General features: G+C 42.3%; 1 protein-coding gene across 1 annotated transcript in view; it reads right to left on the minus strand.

The window, feature by feature from the left end:
• LOC135553390 (neurobeachin-like) overlaps positions 1–22,422 on the minus strand; it is a 334,327-nt gene that overhangs the window by 149,892 nt on the left and 162,013 nt on the right. The window contains exon 40 of the mRNA XM_064985529.1: positions 12,269–12,393. Within this exon, the coding sequence (XP_064841601.1) occupies positions 12,269–12,393 (125 nt within the window). The remainder of the gene's footprint in view (positions 1–12,268; positions 12,394–22,422) is intronic.

A 22,422-nucleotide genomic window follows, 5' to 3' on the forward strand; every position in this document is an offset into this window, starting at 1 on the left:
TTTTAGCGTTTGTTTTGGACAGTAACAGCAATGCAGAATGGGCTTTTTCCTCCTCTTTTCTTGCCTCTTGCCTCTCTCCAGACACTGTACCCAGATGGGGGTGTCCCTCTACCCCTAACAAACCCAGCCTTAATTAACCCATGCCTACTTGTCTCTGTAAAGTCTCTATGCTTTATGACATGATAATCCTACAGAGTGATAACAGGGCAAAACAGCACTCTGTCTCCTTGCACTGCTTCATGAACTGTGTTTAATATAGTAGCATTTCCTATTCACATAGCAGTGTTTCCTTAACTGTAGTTCCCTCTTCTCTTCTCTTCCATTTTCCAGCCTACATCATTCCAGATCTCTCTCTGCCCTCCTATGCAGCCTCTCTCCCTCCCCCCGCCTCTCTCTCCACGGGATTCACATTCCACATGATACAAGCAGTCCAGCATCACTGAACCCTGGGATAGTCTGAACGCTGGGAGACGCTGCTCAGTCTAAAACAGGAAAAGATAAGAGACAGAGAGTAGAAACAGAAAGTAGAGAGTAGAAACAAAGAGTAGAAACAGAGTAGAAACTGAGAGTAGAAACAGAGAGTAGAAACAGAGAGTAGAGAGAGAGTAGAAACAGAGTAGAGAGTAGAAACAAAGAGTAGAAACAGAGAGTAGAAACAGAGTAGAGACTGAGAGTAGAAACTGAGAGAAGAAACAGAGAGTAGAAACAGAGAGTAGAGAGAGAGTAGAAACAAAGAGTAGAGAGAGAGTAGAAACAGAGAGTAGAGAGAAAGTAGAAACAGAGAGTAGAGAGTAGAAACAGAGAGTAGAGAGAGAGAGAGAGTAGAAACAGAGAATACAGAGAGAGTAGAAACAGAGAGTAGAGAGTAGAAACAGAGAGTAGAGAGTAGAAACAGAGAGTAGAGAGTAGAAACAGAGAGTAGAGTAGAAACAGAGAGTAGAGAGTAGAAACAGAGAGTAGAGAGTAGAGAGAGTAGAAACAGAGTAGAGAGTAGAAACAGAGAGTAGAGAGTAGAGAGAGTAGAAACAGAGTAGAGTAGAGAGTAGAAACAGAGAGTAGAGAGTAGAGAGAGTAGAAACAGAGAATACAGAGAGAGTAGAAACAGAGCATAGAGAGAGTAGAAAGAGAGAGTAGAGACAGAGAGTAGAAACAGAGTAGAGAGAGAGGAGAGACAGAGAGTAGAGAGAGAGAGTAGAAACAGAGAGTAGAGACAGAGAGTAGAGAGAGAGAGTAAAAGCAGAGTAGAGACAGAGAGTAGAAACAAAGAATGTAAAGCGAGAGTAGAGAGAGAATAGAAACAGAGAGTAGAGAGAGTAGAGAGAGAGTAGAAACAGAGTAGAGAGAGAGAGTAGAAACAGAGAGTAGAAACAGAGTATAAACAGAGAGTAGAGAGAGAGAGCGTAGAAACCGAGAATACAGAGAGAGTAGAAACAGAGAGTATAAACAGAGAGTAGAGAGAGCGTAGAAACCGAGAATACAAAGAGAGTAGAAACAGAGAGTAGAGAGAGAGACAGAGAGTAGAAACAGATAGTATAAACAGAGTAGAGGGAGAGAGTAGAGGGAGAGTAGAAACAGAGAGTAGAAACAGAGCCGAGAGAAAGTAGAAACAGAGTAGAGAGAGTAGAAACAGAGAGTAGAGACAGCGAGTAGAAAGAGAGTAGAGACAGAGAGCAGAGAGAGAGTAGAAACAGAGAGTAGAGAGAGAGAGTAGAAACAGAGAGTAAAGACAGAGAGTAGAAACAGAGAGTAGAGACAGAGAGTAGAAAGAGAAGAGACAGAGAGTAGAGACAGAGAGTAGAGAGAGAGTAGAGATAGAGCGTAGAGACAGAGAGTAGAGAGAGAGTAGAGATAGAGCGTAGAGACAGAGTAGAGACAGAGCGTAGAGACAGAGAGTAGAGAGAGTAGAGACAGAGCGTAGAGACAGAGAGTAGAGAGAGAGTAGAGAGAGAGCATAGAGAGAGAGTAGAAACAGAGTAGAGACAGAGAGTAGAGACAGAGAGTAGAGAGAGTAGAGTTAGAGTAAAGACAAAGTAGAGAGAGTAGAAACAGAGAGTAAAGACAGAGTAGAGAGAGAGTAGAGAGAATAGAAACAGTGAGTAGACACAGAGAGTAGAAACAGAGAGTAGAGACAGAGAGTAGAGAGAGAGTAGAAACAGAGAGGAGAGAGAGAGTAGAAACAGAGAGTAGAGAGAGAGTAGAAACAGAGAGTAGAAACAGAGAGAGAGAGAGTAGAAACAGAGAGTAGAAACAGAGAGAGAGAGTAGAGACAGAGAGTAGAGAGAGAGTAGAGAGAGTAGAGAGAGTAGAGAGAGATAGTAGAAACAGAGTAGAGAGACAGTAGAAACAGAGTAGAGAGAGAGTTGAAACAGAGAGTAAAGAGAGAGAGTAGAAACAGGGAGTAGAGACAGAGTAGAGAGAGAGTAAAGACAGAGAGTAGAGACAGAGAGTAGAGAGAGAGTAAAGACAGAGTAGAGAGAGAGTAGAGACAGAGAGTAGAAAGAGAGTAGAAACAGAGAGTAGAGAGAGAATAGAGAGAGAGAGAGAGAGAGAGAGAGAGAGAAGAGACAGAGTAGGGAGAGAGTAGAAACAGAGTAGAGAGAGAGTAGAAACAGGATAGAGAGAGTAGAAACAGGATAGAGAGAGAGTAGAAACAGAGAGTAGAGAGATAATAGAGAGAGAATAGAGAGAGAGAGTAGAGACAGAGTAGAGTGAGAGAGTTGAAAGAGAGTAGAGACAGAGTAGGGAGAGAGTAGAAACAGAAAGTAAAGAGAGAGTAGACAAAGTCTCATTACTACACCCTCTATACCTGGAGATCAGCACTGGCCTAGATACTCTGTAAGTACAGTAGATTCTCTGTAGCTAGATGCTCTGTGGCTAGATGCCCTCTAGCTAGATGCCCTTAAGCGCTATGCCCTGTAGCGAGAGGCTCTGTAGCTCGATCCCATGTAGCTAGATGCCCTGTAGATAGATGCTCTGCAGCTAGATGCTCTATAGCTATAGCTAAATGCCCTGTAGCTAGAGGCTCTGTAGCTAAATGCTCTGCAGCTAGATGCTCTGTAGCTATAGCTAGATGCCCTGTAGCTAGATGCTCTGTAGTTAGATGCTATGTAGCTAAATGTTCTGTTGCTAGATGCTCTGTAGCTAGATGCCTTGTAGTTAGATGCTCTGTAGCTATAGCTAGATGCCCTGTAGCTAGATGCTCTGTAGTTGGATGCTTTGTAGCTAAATGTTTGGTTGCTAGATGCTCTATAGCTAAAGGCCCTGTAGCTAGATGCCTTGTAGCTAAATGCCCTGTAGCTAGATGCCCTGTAGCTAGATGCTCTGTAGTTGGATGCTCTGTGGCTAAATGTTCTGTTGCTAGATGCTCTGTAGCTAGATACCCTGTAGCTAGATGCCTTGTAGCTAGATGCTCTGTAGCTATAGCTAGATGCCCTGTAGCTAGATGATCTGTAGCTATAGCTAGATGCCCTGTAGCTAGATGCTCTGTAGTTGGATGCTCTGTAGCTAAATGTTCGGTTGCTAGATGTTCTATAGCTAAATACCCTGTAGCTAAATGCCTTGTAGCTTAATGCTCTGTAGCTAGATGCCCTGTAGCTAGATGCCCTGGAGCTAGATAATATAATGTGTAGCTAAATGTTCTGTTGCTAGATGCTCTGTAGCTAGATATCCTGTAGCGAGATGCTATGTAGCTAGATGCCCTGTAGCTAGATGCTCTGTAGCTAGAAGCTCTGTAGCTAGATGCTCTGGAGCTAGATGCTCTGTAGCTAGAAGCTCTGGAGCTAGAAGCTCTGGAGCTAGAAGCGCTGTAGTTATACCTTTACTCATCACTTACTGTATTATTGAGGTTCCAAGCATGCTCCACAGAGCTATACCTTAGAGAGCTCATTGAAAGTCAGTCAGACAACATGCAGCTCTCATCTCCTTCAGAGTGAATCTTCATTAGTCATAATAATGAACCAGGGAACGGCAGGCTAGAGAGGATATAGTATAATTTACAGAATGGTAGAAAGTGATGATGTGTGTTCTACTGCTATGTAGTAGAGTGTGTGTTTGTCTGCGTGTGTGTGAATTTGTGCGTGCATGTGTGTGCAAATTCTGCTGTAACGAGCTATAAAGATCAGTGTGTGAGTAGCAGAGGGTCAGAGAGAGCCTGATTGTCCACTACTTTTGACCAGAGCCTATGGGGGAATAAGGTGCCATTTGGGACGCACACTGCCTGTTCATCTGAGTAAGGCAGCAAGGACACCTGGAGGTAGAACAGCCTGTTAAACACTGGATCAATATGAACCTGACTTCCATTTCATGGTTCCCCAGTTCCAATCAGCTAACTGTATCCTCTGCTGCTGCTACAGAACACAGAGGGTATAGTCATACTGACAGACAGAGGGCAGAGACACAACGCTAACCCTCCTTAGTCCTCCTCACCCTGTCAATGTTGAAATTTCAATCCACAAATTCAAGAAGCAACTGAAGAGTAAACTCTCTCTCTCTCAACAGGCCTTCCCACTAAAATATATATCTGTAATAACCACTACATAGCTAACAACCCACTGGCATTATGTTTTTTTAACTTCTATATCTGTATTAAACAGACTATGTTCTATATATGTGTACTACGGTTGGTGGGAGTGGCTGTCAAACCACAGGAAACAGAGTTTGGAGATGGAGACTACTAACGATCTAATGCTCTAGATTATCCACTAAAGATACATCTCATCTTTAATATGGGATGTGTCCCAAATCGCACAACATTTCCTATATGGAGCACTACTTTCGACCAAGGCCCATAAAGAGAGTGGGGGAGGGTAGACATAGTGAGGGGGGGGGGAGAGAGGGAGAGGGGAAAGAGGGGGAGAGCAAGAGAGAGAGAGCAACAAATACAATCCTTCTCACAGGAGAAACTTCTACATTATTGTAGTCATTAGAAGCACTGAGAGACTCCAGGGTGTCAACAAGTCTTCAGAATGGGAGAGACACCACTGACACGCACATACGCCACCTACTAAAGGACAGGGAGAACAACAATTTACAAACAGGAAAAAAAGCATTGACAACATTATTTTCTTCAGGGTCTGCTGCAGAAAGAAAGCATCAGAACTGAGAGAGAGAGAGAGATGTTCCTTAGAGGTCGTCAGAGGACAGAAGAACCCTGTAGGACTAAGTGAGATTAAACAGCTCCTCCAATACATCTGCACTAAACACACACACACACACACACACACACACACACACACACACACACACACACACACACACACACACACACACACACACACACACACACACACACACACACACACACACACACACACACACACACACACACACACCTATTGTACTAGAATTTACTTGTTCAATGAATAGGAATATGAATATATATATATATATATATATATATATATATACACACACACACACACATATATACACACATACATATATATATATATATATATGTATAACAGAAAAAAATGTTAGCTGTTATCCTGTTTATCTCACTCTTAACAACTTATTAGTTAGTTGTTACTGTATTTGTGACTGCTATTCTTTCTTTTTGCAACATGAAATCACTATCAGTCAGCATGTGGAACATTTAGGACCAAAACCCATCAACCTTTGGACTGAAGAGTTTAGCACTGGAGTTCAACAAAAATCTTAAAGATGTTCACGTCATCATTCTGCAGGAGTCATGGTGTAAGGCTGACATTGTCACTCACTGTCCCACAGGCTGCAGAGAGGTCATTGTGCCATCACAGAAACACAGCTCTGTCAATAGAAGCAGAGACTCTTGAGGACTGATCATTTGGTACAAATCCGAACTACAACATCTAATTGATCCCCTCAAAATTGGCAAATATCACATTTGGTTAAAACTGAAAAAAATAACTTGTACTGACAGAAAAAGATGTGTTCCTTTGCGCAATATATATACCCCCTCAGAATCCCCATATTACTCAGAGGAGATCTTCCCCACCCTTGAGGAAGTGACGTGCCATTTCCAGGCCCAGGGAAATGTGCTCATCTGTGGATACACAAATGCGCGCACAGGAGGAACACTACCTGATCTAACGAGCACACGAGGGGACAGCTTTATTACAGGCCATAGTGTTTCTAACTGTCTTAATCTCCCCCATAGAAACAACAGTGACATCACCGTCAACAAAGAGAGAGAGAGAGAGAGAGAGAGAGAGAGAGAGAGAGAGAGAGAGAGAGAGAGAAAGAGAGAGAGATTACAACACTGTATATACATAATATGACTTTTGTAATGTCTATTCTTTTGAAAAATGTTAACTGTTAATTTTTATTGTTTATTTCATTTTTGTATATTTTATCTACCTCACTTGCTTTGTCAGTGTTAACACATGTTTCCCATGCCAATAAAGCCCATTGAATTGAATGGAGAGGAAGCAAGCAAGAGAGAGAGAGAGAGAGAGAGAGAGCACTGGATTCTCCAATTACATTGAATGACAAAATAAAGGACAAAATAAAAACCCTCCAACCCAAAAAGGCATGTGGTGTTGATGGTATCCAAATGATCAAATATACAGACAACAAATTCCAATTGGCTATACTAAAACTCTTTAACATCATCCTTAGCTCTGGCATCTTCCCCAATATTTGGAACCAAGGACTGATCACCCCAATCCAAAAAAAGTGGAGACAAATTTGACCCCAATAACTACCATGGGATATGCTTCAACAGCAAAATTGGGAAAATCCTCTGCATTATCATTAACAGCAGACTCGTACATTTCCTCAATGAAAACAATGTACTGAGCAAATGTCAAATTGGCTTTTTACCAAATTACCGTACAACAGACCATGTATTCACCCTGCACACCCTAATTGACAAACTAACAAACCAAAACAAAGGCAAAGTTTTCTCATGCTTTGTTGATTTCAAAAAAGCCTTTGACTCAATTTGGCATGAGGGTCTGCTATACAAATTGATGGAAAGTGGTGTTGGGGGTAAAACATACAACATTATAAAATTAATGTACACTAACAACAAGTGTGAGGTTAAAATTGGCAAAAAACACACAAATATCTTCCCACAGGGCCATGGGGTGAGACAGGGATGCAGCTTAAGCCCCACCCTCTTCAACATATATATCAACGAATTGGGGTGGGCACTAGAAAAGTCTGCAGCACCCGGCCTCACCCTACTAGAATCTGAAGTCAAATGTCTACTGTTTGCTGATGATCTGGTGCTTCTGTCACCAACCAAGGAGGGCCTATAGCAGCACCTAGATATTCTGCACAGATTCTGCCAGACCTGGACCCTGACAGTAAATCTCAGTAAAACCAAAATAATGGTGTTCCAAAAAAGGTCCAGTCACCAGGACCACAAATACAAATTCCATCTAGACACTGTTGCCCTAGAGCACACAAAAAACTATACATACCTTGGCCTAAACATCAGCGCCACAGGTAACTTCCATAAAGCTGTGAATGATCTGAGAGACAAGGCAAGAAGGGCATTCTATGCCATCAAAAGGAACATAAAATTCAACATACCAATTAGGTTCTGGGTATAAATACTTGAATCAGTCATAGAACCCATTGTCCTTTATGTTTGTGAGGTCTGGGGTCCGCTCACCAACCAAGATTTCACAAAATGGGACAAACACCAACATAGAACACCGAATAATGCATGCAGAGCAGAATTAGGCCGATACCCACTAATTATCAAAATCCAGAAAAGAGACATTAAATTCTACAACCACCTAAAAGGAAGTGATTCCCAAACCTTCCATAACAAAGCCATCACCTACAGAGAGATTAACCTGGAGAAGAGTCCCCTAAGCAAGCTGGTCCTGGGGCTCTGTTCACAAACACAAACACAAACACACCCCACAGAGCAGCACAATTAGACCCAAGCAAATCATGAGAAAACAAAAAGATAATTACTTGCCACATTGGAAAGAATTAACAAAAAAACAGAGCAAACTAGAATGCTATTTGGCCCTAAACAGATAATACACAGTGGCAGAATACCTGACCACTGTGACTGACCCAAACTTAAGGAAAGCTTTGACTATGTACAGACTCAGGGAGCATAGCCTTGCTATTGAGAAAGGTCGCCGTAGGCAGACATGGCTTCCAAGAGAAGACATGCTATGTGCACACTGTCCACAAAATGAGGTGGAAACTGAGCTGCACTTCCTAAAAATCCAGAAAAACACATGTCAAAAATGTTACAAATTGATTAGCATTTTAATGAGGGAAATAAGTATTTGACCCCTCTGCAAAACATGACTTAATACTCGGTGGCAAAACCCTTGTTGGCAATCAAAGAGGTCAGACGTTTCTTGTAGTTTGCATACATCTCAGGAGGGATTTTGTCCCACTCCTCTTTGCAGATCTTCTCCAAGTCATTAAGTTTTCGAGGCTGACATTTGGCAATTTGAACATTCAGCTCCCTCCATAGATTTTCTATGGGATTAAGGTCTGGAGACTGGCTAGGCCACTCCGGGACCTTAATGTGCTTCTTTTTGGGCCACTCCTTTGTTGCCTTGGCCATGTGTTCTGGGTCATTGTCATGCTGGAATACCCATCCATGAACCATTTTCAATGCCCTGGAAGGAGGTTCTCACCCAAGATTTGACGGTACATGGCCCCGTCCATCGTCCCTTTGATGCAGTGAAGTTGTCCTGTCCCCTTAGCAGAACAACACCCCCAAAACATAATGTTTCCACCTCCATGTTTGACGGTGGGGATGGTGTTCTTGGGGTCTTAGGCAGCATTCCTCCTCCTCCAAACACGGCGAGTTGAGTTGATGCCAAAGAGCTCCATTTTGGTCTCATCTGACCACGACACTTTCACCCAGTTGTCCTCTGAATCATTCAGATGTTCATTGGCAAACTTCAGATGGGCATGTATATGTGCTTTCTTGAGCTGGTGGACCTTGCGGGTGCTGCAGGATTTCAGTCCTTCACGGCGTAGTGTGTTACCAATTGTTTTCTTGGTGACTATGTTCCCAGCTGCCTTGAGATCATTGACAAGATCTTCCCATGTAGTTCTGGGCTGATTCCTCACCGTTCTCATGATCATTGCAACTCCACGAGGTGAGATCTTGCATGGAGCCCCAGGCCGAGGGAGATTGACAGTTCTTTTGTGTTTCTTCCATTTGCGAATAATCGCACCAACTCTTGTCACCTTCTCACCAAGCTGCTTGGCGATGGTCTTGTAGCCCATTCCAGCCTTGTGTAGGTCTACAATCTTGTCCCTGACATCCTTGGAGAGCTCTTTGGTCTTGGCCATGGTGGAGAGTTTGGAATCTGTTTGATTGATTGCCTCTGTGGACAGGTGTCTTTTTTACAGGTAACAAACTGAGATTAGGAGCACTCCTCGTTACCTGCATAAAAGACACCAGGGAGACAGAAATCTTTCTGATTGAGAGGGGGTCAAATACTTATTTCCCTCATTAAAATGCAAATAAATTTATAACATTTTTGACATGCGTTTTTCTGGATTTTGTTGTTGTTATTCTGTCTCTCACTGTTCAAATAAACCTACCATTAAAATTATAGACTGATAATTTCTTTGTCAGTGGGTAAACATATAAAATCAGCAGGGGATCAAATCATTTTTTCCCTCACTGTAGAGCTGTCTGGACAGTTGAAAAAGGAACCATAGTAAAATAAGAAGCAGACGGTGTCATTATTGTGTGTGTGATATTAACATGGGCCACCTACAGCCCAGAGAAAAACCAGCTGGTGTGTGTGTGTGTTATCTGTAGGAGTTGAGAGGCCAGATGACATGCTGACCCAACAGTCAGCTCCCCCAGCACAGCCAGCTGCATCCCAAATGGCACCCTATTCCCTACACAGTGCACAACTTTTGACCAGAGCCTCTAGTCAAAAGTAATGCACTATGTAGGGAATAGGGTACCATTTGGGAAGCAGCCTCAATTACACAGAGACCAGTATGTGTGAGGTCAAAACTAGGTCCCAGAGTTTCTCCTGTAGGTCAAACTCCTGGTCCTCCTCATACTAGACCTGGCCCTCCTCATACTAGACCTGGCCCTCCTCATACTAGACCTGGCCCTCCTCATACTAGACCTGGGTCATCAGGCATTGGGCTAGAGAACTGGCCTAATGACTGCTCGCCTCCATTCACTATGAAATATCATACCTCCCGATGTGTGCAGACAACTTGGAACAAAAGGTTTTAATAGCATCCGAGAAATGAATGATGTTTTATCTTATAACATTGTTTTATTTGATGTGGAAGCATTTTTTATTTGAAGGTAGACTCAGCGAAATGACGTTGCCACGGGCAGCACCACAGATATTGAGATGAGTAAGATGCAAGACTTTACTCTCACACAGTCACACACAGTATCTGCGCATGTGCATGGGTTCACATCACACTGTTACAGCGTGGAGGCCAGGGCACCAAGACAGAGGAGAAGTTGAGCCTCACACTTCAAGGCTCTTAGTTGTTGCGGCAATTTACCCACTATGCCGTTTATATTCTGAATCTACGTCATATCACAGAGTCTACCTTTAAACAAAATATGTTGAGATGTTTGTTCTTTGTAGAGTTTCTAAATCAATAGATTTTGTTTCCCTTGTTTCTTTACTCCATCTGCTCTGCTAGGTTGCGTCCCAAGTGGCACCCTATTCCCATCAGTTTATAGTGCACTACCTTTAACCAGGGTCCACAGGGCTCTGGTCAAAAGTAGTGCACTATATAAGGAATAGGGTGCCACTTTGAACTGACAGGTCTACGTCCCATGAGGGAAAGTTTGAGACTAAGAGCACAACAGTAAAATGACTAAGTCTATAAAAATAAAATGTTTCACTGAACGGACGTGTCATGTTCAATTGACAGAGGCAGTAAATATGTTGCTTATAAAAATGACAATAAACTTCTCTCAGCTCAGCAACAGGCCCTGCCCATAGTATACGGTTCAACCCTGGACCCTGAGGACACTGAGACCCTCTATAGCTCCTCACTTTATAATGCTGGCCTTGACAGTGAGAAGAACCCAGTGGTTTTCTGGGGTCATACAACATTATGAATGACAGGATTGTACTGTGTGGAGAGAGACCGTGGCTACTGTCATGTATACCCCTAACCCTGTCATGTATACCCCTAACCCTGTCATGTATACCCCTAACCCTGTCATGTATACCCCTAACCCTGTCATGTATACCCCTAACCCTGTCATGTATACCCCTAACTCTGTGATGTATACCCCTAACCCTGTCATGTATACCCCTAACCCTGTCATGTATACCCCTAACCCTGTCATGTATACCCCTAACCCTGTCATGTATACCCCTAACCCTGTCATGTATACCCCTAACCCTGTCATGTATACCCCTAACCCTGTCATGTATACCCCTAACCCTGTCATGTATCACCCTAACCCTGTCATGTATCACCCTAACCCTGTCATGTATAACCCTAACCCTGTCATGTATCACCCAAACCCTGTCATGTATCACCCAAACCCTGTCATGTATCACCCTAACATGTATCACCCTAACCCTGTCATGTATCACCCAAACCCTGTCATGTATCACCCAAACCCTGTCATGTATCACCCAAACCCTGTCATGTATCACCCAAACCCTGTCATGTATCACCCTAACCCTGTCATGTATCACCCTAACCCTGTCATGTATCACCCAAACCATGTCATGTATCACCCAAACCCTGTCATGTATCACCCTAACATGTATCACCCTAACCCTGTCATGTATCACCCTAACCCTGTCATGTATCACCCTAACCCTGTCATGTATCACCCTAACCCTGTCATGTATCACCCTAACCCTGTCATGTATCACCCTAACCCTGTCAGGTATCACCCTAACCCTGTCATGTATCACCCAAACCATGTCATGTAACACCCTAACCCTGTCATGTATCACCCTAACATGTATCACCCTAACCCTGTCATGTATCACCCAAACCCTGTCATGTATCACCCTAACATGTATCACCCAAACCCTGTCATGTATCACCCAAACCATGTCATGTAACACCCTAACCCTGTCATGTATCACCCTAACATGTATCACCCTAACCCTGTCATGTATCACCCAAACCCCAACCCTAACCACTGAGTATTCCATCAGTAGACTAGTTACTTCTACAGACCTTGTAGAATAGAGGACACATGTCAGAAGCAGATATCATTATAGCCGACAAGAAAAACTGTTGAATCAGGGTTGCTTGTTACAGTTTTCAACCACACATCAATCAATCAATTAATTCAATCAATCAATCAGCCAGGAGCATGCTGACTCACCATAGTCGTCCAGCATCTTGCAGGGGATGTCCAGGTGGGTGGAGCCAAAGGGGTTCCGTACGAATCTCCGCCTCCTCCGTAAGTCATCCTCCCAGTAATCCAGACGCCAGAAGTCATTCAGCTGACTGAGAGACAGACAGAGATAGACAGGTTAGACTAAGAGACAGACAGAGATAGAGAGACAGGTTAAACAGAGACATACAGAGAGGGAGAGACAGGTTAGACTGAGAGACATAGACAGGTTAGACTGAGAGACAGACAGAGAGAGAGAGAGACAGGTTAGACAGAGCAAGTTAGAATACACACCACACACACACACAGGCAGGCAGGCACGCATGCACACACACACACACACACACCACACAAACACACACACACACACACACACACACACACACACACACACACACACAACATAAAGTTCACACACAGCACCACAACACCAGGATCCATCCACACAGCAGCAGCAGCAGAAGCCACTACACTATAAATCACTAACACTCCCATTAACAAATACAGCATCAAATTACAAGTCTAAATGGCCCAGCTTGCCTCCTTTTTAACTATGTTTTTTAACAAGAATTGTAAATCATAGAGGTAGGACTCTCAACACAGGCAGGGAGGGAGACAGGGTGGGATGGAGGGAGGCAGGGAGAGAAGGAGGGAGAGGGAGAAAGGAGGGTGGGAGGCAGGGAGAGGAGGGCGGCATGGAGGGATGGAGGCATGGAGGGAGGGAGGGATGGAGGGAAGGTGGGAAGGAGGGAGGCAGCAACATGGGGTTTAATAATGATGGGGAGGGTCTGAGAACACTCCCTCCCTGTGTGTGTGTATGTGGAGCCATGATTAAAATAATGTGTTGAAATATTCATTGAAATGATTCCCAGAACCCTGGGGCAACCCAAAAGAAAATTGCATTTTTATTCATTATTAATAACAGCAAATTAGAGCCTTGAAAACCTGAGAGAAAGAAGGGAACAGCTCCAGCATGTGGTAACCATCTTGGTAAAAAATGATTATTCCAACATTTGCAGGGAGGACCTGGGAAGGAGGATAGTTTTATTGCTTGACTAATGCAAACCATTAAGCAGTGGGCCCAGCATCAGGTTACTAAGTGCAGCTCTGGTTGGACACATTTCAAAGGCTTTGTGTTTCATTCAAGGGGAACTAAAAGTAGAAAATCACTGCAAGTCATTTACGCACTCAAAACGAAGCTGTGGAGAGAAATATGGAGCGAGGGAGAGAGTGATGATTAAAGTAGAGCAGATGACAGTTTGGTCTGAGAAGATCCTCAGTCACATCAATGGACCATGTGCTTCATCTCCATCCTCTCCATCTAGACCAGAGTGAGGAACTACACAAGTCCTCCTTCTCTTCTGACCGTGTCCCACATGGCACCATATTCCCTATACACTGAGTGTATAAAACATTAGAAACAGCTTCCGAATATTGAGTTGCCATCAGAACGGCCTCAATTCATTGGGGCATTGACTCTACAAGGTGCCAAAAGCGTTCCACATGGATGCTGGCCCATGTTGACTCTAATGCTTCCCACAGTTGTGTCAACTTGCCTGGATGTCCTTTGGATGGTGGACCACTCTTCATACACACAGGAAACTGTTGAGTGTGAAAAACCCAGCAGCGTTGCAGTTCTTGACACACTCAAACCTGTGTGCCTGACACCTACTACCATACCCCGTTCAAAGGCACTTAAATATTTTGTCTTGCCCACTCACCCTCTGAATGGCACACATACACGATCCACGTCTCAATTGTCTTGAGGCTTAGAAATCATTATTTATCCTGTCTCCTGCCCTTCATATACACTGATTGAAGTGCATTTTACAAGTGACATCAATAAGGGATCATAGCTTTCACCTGGTTTCACCTGGTCAGTTGATATCACGGAAAGAGCCATTCCTAATATTTTGTACACTCAGTGTATAGCGACCTACTTTCGACCAGGGCTCTTTCATTTTCCTTTTACCAGTACAGAACCATATTAAAATGATGCCTCCACCTCCACCTTAAAAATGATCCAGTCAGAATGTATTACCACCACCAAAAACAAGAACAACAACATCAACCCAGACAGCTGCCCAGTTACCAATCCACCTCCAGTTTTGGCAATCTGGCTAGCAGCCAGGGCTACCATTGTATAGTCCCCCCCAATATTGAGTCAGTCTAAACAGATTAACTTGTTACAAGGGGATCACATCACCAAACCGCTCTATGAATATAATATGAATATAATATGAATTTAATATCTACAACTGTCAGTAAACTGAAGGCTCAGGAGACTTAGCAGGCCTTTGACAGCCACGAGAGCTCAGTCTCAGTTAAGCATCAATCAACTGTGTGTGTGTGTGAGTGTGAGTGTGTGAGTGTGTGTGCAGAGTATCAGTGTGCCTAGAGCTTGTCCCCTGTCTGTCAGTCTCCCAGCAGGCTTGAAGCAGAAGAACAGAGATGTCAGTAGGTGGAGAGGCGAATCCACGTAAATTATATTGTAAACGCTAGATTACACAGCCAGAAAAATGGAAATACACTGAAGGCAGAGGAGAGATTACTGTTACAGATTATAACCCCTAATTCTCACTACAAATAGACTGCCAACCGCGGTGGGGGAGGGAGGAGCTGCTTTGAACATTTCCTCGACACCGCATTAAACACATTAAACACATATGATGCGTGAGATTTGATAATCATTTGTGTACAGCAACCTAAACTGCAAGCCAAAATGTTTTCATTTGTATCTAGATAATACGAATCAAACATTCAACAAACCAACCCCAACATTACAAGGACTGATTAACCAAGCAAACATGAGGATTTCTCTCCCCCTGACCCCCTACCCCAACCTCATCCCCCACCCCAACCTCATCCCCCACCATATGCTTTCACTTTGGAGGTGGTTTAGTAGTGAATGAAAAGGAGAAATAGAAAGATGAGGAGGAGGAGGAAAGGGAGAGAGGAGAAGGAGAGAGGGGCCAGTGATACTCTAAACTGTGTGGTTGGCACCAGACAGGTTCTGGACCTTCGTGCCAACCTGCATTACTGAAGGAGGCTGAGGCTGGGCCAGGCAGCTCAGTGTGGGCGGTCCGGGATGTCTTTCAAATGGCACCCTATGCAAACCCTATACTATGGGTCTTGGTCTAAAGAAGAAGTGCACTATATAGGGAATGCTATTTGGGAGGCAGACTGGATGGTCTGGTGCTGGGGGGCTCTGGGGAATGGCTCCCATAGGGGGCTAACTAAGTTAGCTCACAGACACACATCTAAAACACTAGACTCCGAAGGGCTCTAGTCAAAAGTAGTGCACTATATAGGGAATATGGTGCCATTTGAGACACAGCCCGAGAGAGAGGCCAAGGTGAGAGAGACAGAGAGCGATATCGTTCCTCCCTCAGTCTTTGAGTGTATTGAAAGTATTCGGAGCGGGAGGGTTTTATTTGTTTTTTGTGTGACCAAATCTTTATTTATTTTGACATTTTTGGTAGTCTGTGTGGTATTCTGAGTATACTGAATGGTATTCTGTGTGGTATTCTGAGTATACTGATGGTATTCTGTTTGCACTGATGGTATTGTAAGTGTATTGAATTTGATGATATTCTGATTATACTAATGGTATTCTGAGTGTACCGATGGTATTGCAAGTGTATTGATGGTATTCTAAGTGTATTCCAAGAGTATATTCGGAGCAGAGTAAGAGAGAAGGAAACAAAGACAGATTACAAACTGAGAGGTGTTAAAACTGTGAAGTTCTCATCGATAAATTCACTAAAATCCATCTATTAGGACATGTCCGATATTCTTCAGCATCTGAAGCTATATGTCTTCTCTGCTTTGCTGAATCCAATATGAGCACAACAAAGCTTCATTTCATGCATGAGCTAGAGAAATGCATGCTGGGAAATAATGTGACGCTAGAACAGCTTCAGACACAGATGTACTCCAGGCGGGTTACAAAGTCTGTTTGATACTAAAACAAAGATTTAGTATATGTCTGCCAGCCAAGGTCTTCTATTGATGTTAGGCTAACATTAGACTTGTAGAAACAGACAAATGCTACTAAATGATATGAGGGTAAATACACAATAGTGAATCAAATCATTTGACGAGGTGCGCCCTTGGAATATACTGAACATTTCATCAATAGAGACTGTAAAGTGCGAAGCAGTGACAGCCAGTTTATCTCAATGGGATCTGTGAGGAGGACTGACTGGCTCTCCACTCCCCTGTTCTCCCCTCGTAGTGGGGCTTCATGACAGGCATAAAGAATGACTGAGGCCAAGCCTCCCAGAAACTGGCTAAATTTATTAGCCCTGTCACACATCAATCACACAAATGGATTTCAAACTGCATTTTAAAAGCTAATTTTCCAGACCTGATATCCAAGAGGAAACATGGTGGCCATTATTCACAGAAGCTTTTAGATTGTAGGTGCAGCACAATAAATGTGTAAAAAGACTATCTTCTCTCCTTTTTCCTCTGTGTATTCAAATCCCATATCTCCGGAATGTGTGTGTGTGTGTGTGTGTGTGTGTGTGTGTGTGTGTGTGTGTGTGTGTGTGTGTGTGTGTCTGTGTGTGTGTGTGTCTTGGGGCTGTGGAGACAGATTTAACACCCCCGCTCCACAGGGAATGTGTTCTGTTTGTAAAAGGCAGTAAAACCTGACAGCCATGACTCAAAATAAAACGGTGAAGAGGGAAATAAAAGGATTGAAAACAATTTCTCCAGCACAAATACAGCCCAATCTAGGACAGTGGGAGCTGGTTTGTAGTGATGAACTAGGCTTGTATTGGCACTGGGGACAGTTATAGTATAGTGATATAGTATAGTTATAGTATAGTAGTAAAGTATAGTTATATATAGTGGTATAGTGACTTAACTCTGTACCAATGACACGACTCCACTTCCTCCCATTTTCCATTGAGATTATTCATCGGAGAGGAGAGAAGGAGGAGAGGAAGGGAGGAATAGGGCAGGATAATACTAATACTTGGTGTCTGTCAGGCCTGCGCTTTGCTGCCTGCAGATAATATTAGAGGCTTGTTTAAGGCTGAACTGTCCATCAAAGTGCAGCTAAAATAACTACTTATAATACTGTATGTCAAAGTGCAGCTACAATAACTAGCACCCACTCAGAAAGACAGACAGAGAAGCAGGCAGCAGAGACGGAGAAACTGTCTGTATCCAGCCTGTCAGGTTATTCTCACCTCCTCACTCCACGTTTGCGTCCAAAATTACACCCTATTTTACAAAAGCCCTATGGGTCCTGGTCAAAAGTAGTGCCCTACATAGGGTAAAGGGTGCTATTTGAGACACATACCATCTCTACCGCCTGGCTGTTGTATGCTGCCCCCCATCAAGGTCATATCTCTGTTAGAAAAACAAAAAAACATTATATCAACAAACAATTACAGCTGACCACGTTGTCAATGACCCAGTTAAGAGTGTTCACTCCAGAGAGTTCTTCAAACAAGGCGGTAAACTGGACCATGGTTCTGATGTTTATTTCTAACATGTTTATTTCTGGTGAGGTCATACAGATAGTTCTACTGTATATGAACCATAACCCTCTGGAGGGACAATCATTCAGATAGAAAAGAAGTATACACATTTCAGTTAGAACAGAACTAACCACGTTTCAGTTAGAACAGAACTAACCACGTTTCAGTTAGAACATAACTAACCATGTTTCAGTTAGAACATAACTAACCATGTTTCAGTTAGAACAGAACTAACCATGTTTCAGTTAGAACAGAACTAACCATGTTTCAGTTAGAACAGAACTAACCATGTTTCAGTTAGAACAGAACTAACCATGTTTCAGTTAGAACAGAACTAACCGTGTTACAGTTAGAACATAATTATCCATGTTTCAGTTAGAACAGAACTAACCATGTTTCAGTTAGAACAGAACTAACAATGTTTCAGTTAGAACAGAACTAACCATGTTTCAGTTAGAACAGAAATACCCATGTTTCAGTTAGAACAGAACTAACCATGTTTCAGTTAGAACATAATTATCCATGTTTCAGTTAGAATAGAACTAACCATGTTTCAGTTAGAACATAACTAACCATGTTTCAGTTAGAACAGAACTAACCATGTTTCAGTTAGAACATAATTATCCATGTTTCAGTTAGAATAGAACTAACCATGTTTCAGTTAGAATAGAACTAACCATGTTTCAGTTAGAACATAACTAACCATGTTTCAGTTAGAACATAACTAACCATGTTTCAGTTAGAACAGAACTAACAATGTTTCAGTTAGAACAGAACTAACCATGTTTCAGTTAGAACAGAACTAATCATGTTTCAGTTAGAACAGAACTAATCATGTTTCAGTTAGAATAGAACTAACCATGCTTCAGTTAGAACAGAACTAACCATGTTTCAGTTAGAACAGAACTAACCATGTTTCAGTTCGAACATAATTATCCATGTTTCAGTTAGAACAGAACTAACCATGTTTCAGTTAGAATAGAACTAACCATGTTTCAGTTAGAACATAATTATCCATGTTTCAGTTAGAATAGAACTAACCATGTTTCAGTTAGAACAGAACTAACCATGTTTCAGTTAGAACAGAACTAACCATGTTTCAGTTAGAACAGAACTAACCATGTTTCAGTTAGAACAGAACTACCCATGTTTCAGTTAGAACAGAACTAACCATGTTTCAGTTAGAATAGAACTAACCATGTTTCAGTTAGAACAGAACTAACCATGTTTCAGTTCGAACATAATTATCCATGTTTCAGTTAGAACAGAACTAACCATGTTTCAGTTAGAATAGAACTAACCATGTTTCAGTTAGAACATAATTATCCATGTTTCAGTTAGAATAGAACTAACCATGTTTCAGTTAGAACAGAACTAACCATGTTTCAGTTAGAACAGAACTAACCATGTTTCAGTTAGAACAGAACTAACCATGTTTCAGTTAGAACAGAACTAACCATGTTTCAGTTAGAACAGAACTAACCATGTTTTAGTTATGACAGAACAAAACATGTTTTAGTTAGGACAGAATAAAACATGTTTCAGTTAGGACAGAACAAAACATGTTTCAGTTAGAACTATCTAAGTTTTAATTAGAACATAACTATAGTGTTTTCAGCATCAGCCATTTTGTCCTGACAGATAGGGCTAAAAAATATGAAATAAAACACAATTATATTCTCTTTAAATGCTTCCATTTGAGACTGGGGGATAATTATAATAAATAGCAGTAATCAGTGACTAGTCTATTTAAAGAGGCAGGACTGGTTAGTGTCTCACCACACACACCCTGTCCTGTGAAGGGGGTGCCCTGCCCTGCGCCCCGAGCCCTGCGCCCCACACTCTGTGCCCCAAGCCCCGCGTGACACTGACACTAAACACACTCCAGAGCTCTCAGATTAAGTCCTTCTGAGAACAAATGGTCTTTCTTCTCTCCTCCGTCCACACTCTGTCCATCTACCAATGAGAGGAAGCTATTCATTGTCTATGATCTGTCAATGGTTTAGGCTTGGGTCACTGTTAACATGATTCACTGGTCAGTATTACCATGACATACTAAACCATTCTGCTCTTGGGACATGGCAACCATGTCCTAAAATGTAAGCATGGAGGAACTAGGGTTGCAAAATTCTGGTAATTTCCCCAAAATTCTCAGGTTTTCTACAAATACTGGATTTCCTGCTTATTCCCTTGTGATTTTCCAACTTGGATTTCTGTAAAACCTGAGAATTTTGGAAAAGTTACCAGAATTTTGCAACCCTAGGAAGTACTGCATGATGGTCTCTCAAAAACAAATAATCTACCAAACCATTATACTTCTGAAACCTGCCATGTCACTCAAAAACCATGCAGTATTATACTGATATTTTTTAACACATTTACTACAGAAACATTCAACATCGGCTTTCAAACGTCTCCCAAAACAGGCAGCATAGATGACGGATCCCTACGGATAGAAAGGTTTCAACCGGTCAGGTATAAAAAACATTCAGCCATCTAATTGACTAAAAAAGTCTGAAAACAAAACAATGTCTGTCAATCATTGTACTATATCGCTGACTGTCTTTGATCACCATGGTGACACATTATTCTACATCAACAGACAGACACAGCTAAATGAAACTGCATCAACATGAGGCGACTGGAAACCATATTACCATGGATGGTATATCAATTGTAGTTTTCAAAGTAAATTCAGAAAACAGCCTAACAATACATCAGAAATAAGATAATTTGAGTAATGAATGCATATTAATGCATTAAGAGTAAGACTACCATCAATACCATCATTAACAGTCAGTCTAAAGTTAATAACAGTCAGACTACAGTCAGTGAGTCAGACTAAAGTCAGTAACAGTCAGACTACAGTCAGTAACAGTCAGACGACAGTCAGTAACAGTCAGACAACAGTCAGACTACAGTCAGTAACAGTCAGACTACAGTCAGTAACAGTCAGACTACAGTCAGTAACAGTCAGACTACAGTCAGTGACAGTCCGACTACAGTCCGACTAGTCAGACTACAGTCATACTAAAGTCAGTAACAGTCAGACTACAGTCAGTAACAGTCAGACTAAAGTCAGTAACAGTCAGACTAAAGTCAGTAAGTCAGACTACAGTCAGTAACAGTCAGACTAAAGTCAGTAACAGTCAGACTACAGTCATACTACAGTCAGACTACAGTCATACTACAGTCAGCAACAGTCAGTAACAGTCAGACGACAGTCAGTAACAGTCAGACAACAGTCAGACTACAGTCAGTAACAGTCAGACTACAGTCAGTAACAGTCAGACTACAGTCAGTAACAGTCAGACTACAGTCAGTGACAGTCCGACTACAGTCAGTGACAGTCCGACTACAGTCCGACTACAGTCAGTGACAGTCAGACTGGTCAGTAAGAGTCAGGCTACAGTCAGTGACAGTCAGTAAGAGTGAGATTACAGTCAGTAACAGTGAGACTACAGTCAGTGACAGTCAGTAACAATGAGATTACAGTCAGTAACAATGAGATTACAGTCAGTAACAGTCAGTAACTGTCAGTAAAAGTCAGAATCAGTCAGACTAGTCAGTAACAGTCAGTAACAGTGAGATTACAGTCAGTAACAATGAGATTACAGTCAGTAACAATGAGATTACAGTCAGTAACAGTCAGCAACTGTCAGTAAAAGTCAGAATCAGTCAGACTAGTCAGTAACAGTCAGTAACTGTGAGACTAGAGTCAGTGACAGTCAGAATACAGTCTGTAACAGTCAGGATACAGTCAGTAACAGTCAGTAACAGTCATACTAAAGTCAGTAACAGTCAGACTACAGTCCCCACTGACTGTAGCCTGACTGTTACTGACTGTAGTCTGACTGTTACTGACTTTAGTCTGACTGTCACTGAGTCATACTACAGCCAGACGACAGTCAGACTACAGTCAGACTACAGTCAGTAACAGTCATACTAAAGTCAGTAACAGTCAGACTAAAGTCAGTAACAGTCAGACTACAGTCAGTAACAGTCAGAATACAGTCAGTAACAGTCAGACTACAATCAGACTACAGTCAGACTACAGTCATACTACAGTCATACTACAGTCAGCAACAGTCAGCAACAGTCAGTAACAGTCAGTAACAGTCAGACTGCAGTCAGTAACAGTCCGACTACAGTCTGACTACAGTCAGTGACAGTCCGACTACAGTCAGTGACAGTCAGACTGGTCAGTAAGAGTCAGGCTACAGTCAGTGACAGTCAGTAAGAGTGAGATTACAGTCAGTAACAGTCAGACTACAGTCAGTGACAGTAAGTAACAATGAGATTACAGTCAGTAAAAGTGAGATTACAGTCAGTAACAGTCAGTAACAGTGAGACTACAATCAGTCACAGTCAGTAACAATGAGATTACAGTCAGTAACAATGAGATTACAGTCAGTAACTGTCAGTAAAAGTCAGAATCAGTCAGACTCGTCAGAAACAGTCAGTAACTGTGAGACTAGAGTCAGTGACAGTCAGAATACAGTCAGTAACAGTCAGACTACAGTCAAACTAAAGTCAGTAACAGTCAGACTACAGTCAGTGACAGTCAGTAACAGTGACACTACAGTCTACAGCAGAGTTTTAGTACGTCTGAACCCCTCCCTGCCAGCGCTGTAGAACATTAATCTT

This window comes from Oncorhynchus masou, chromosome 13, assembly GCF_036934945.1.
Source record: "Oncorhynchus masou masou isolate Uvic2021 chromosome 13, UVic_Omas_1.1, whole genome shotgun sequence".
In the NCBI taxonomy this organism is placed as follows: domain Eukaryota; kingdom Metazoa; phylum Chordata; class Actinopteri; order Salmoniformes; family Salmonidae; genus Oncorhynchus; species Oncorhynchus masou.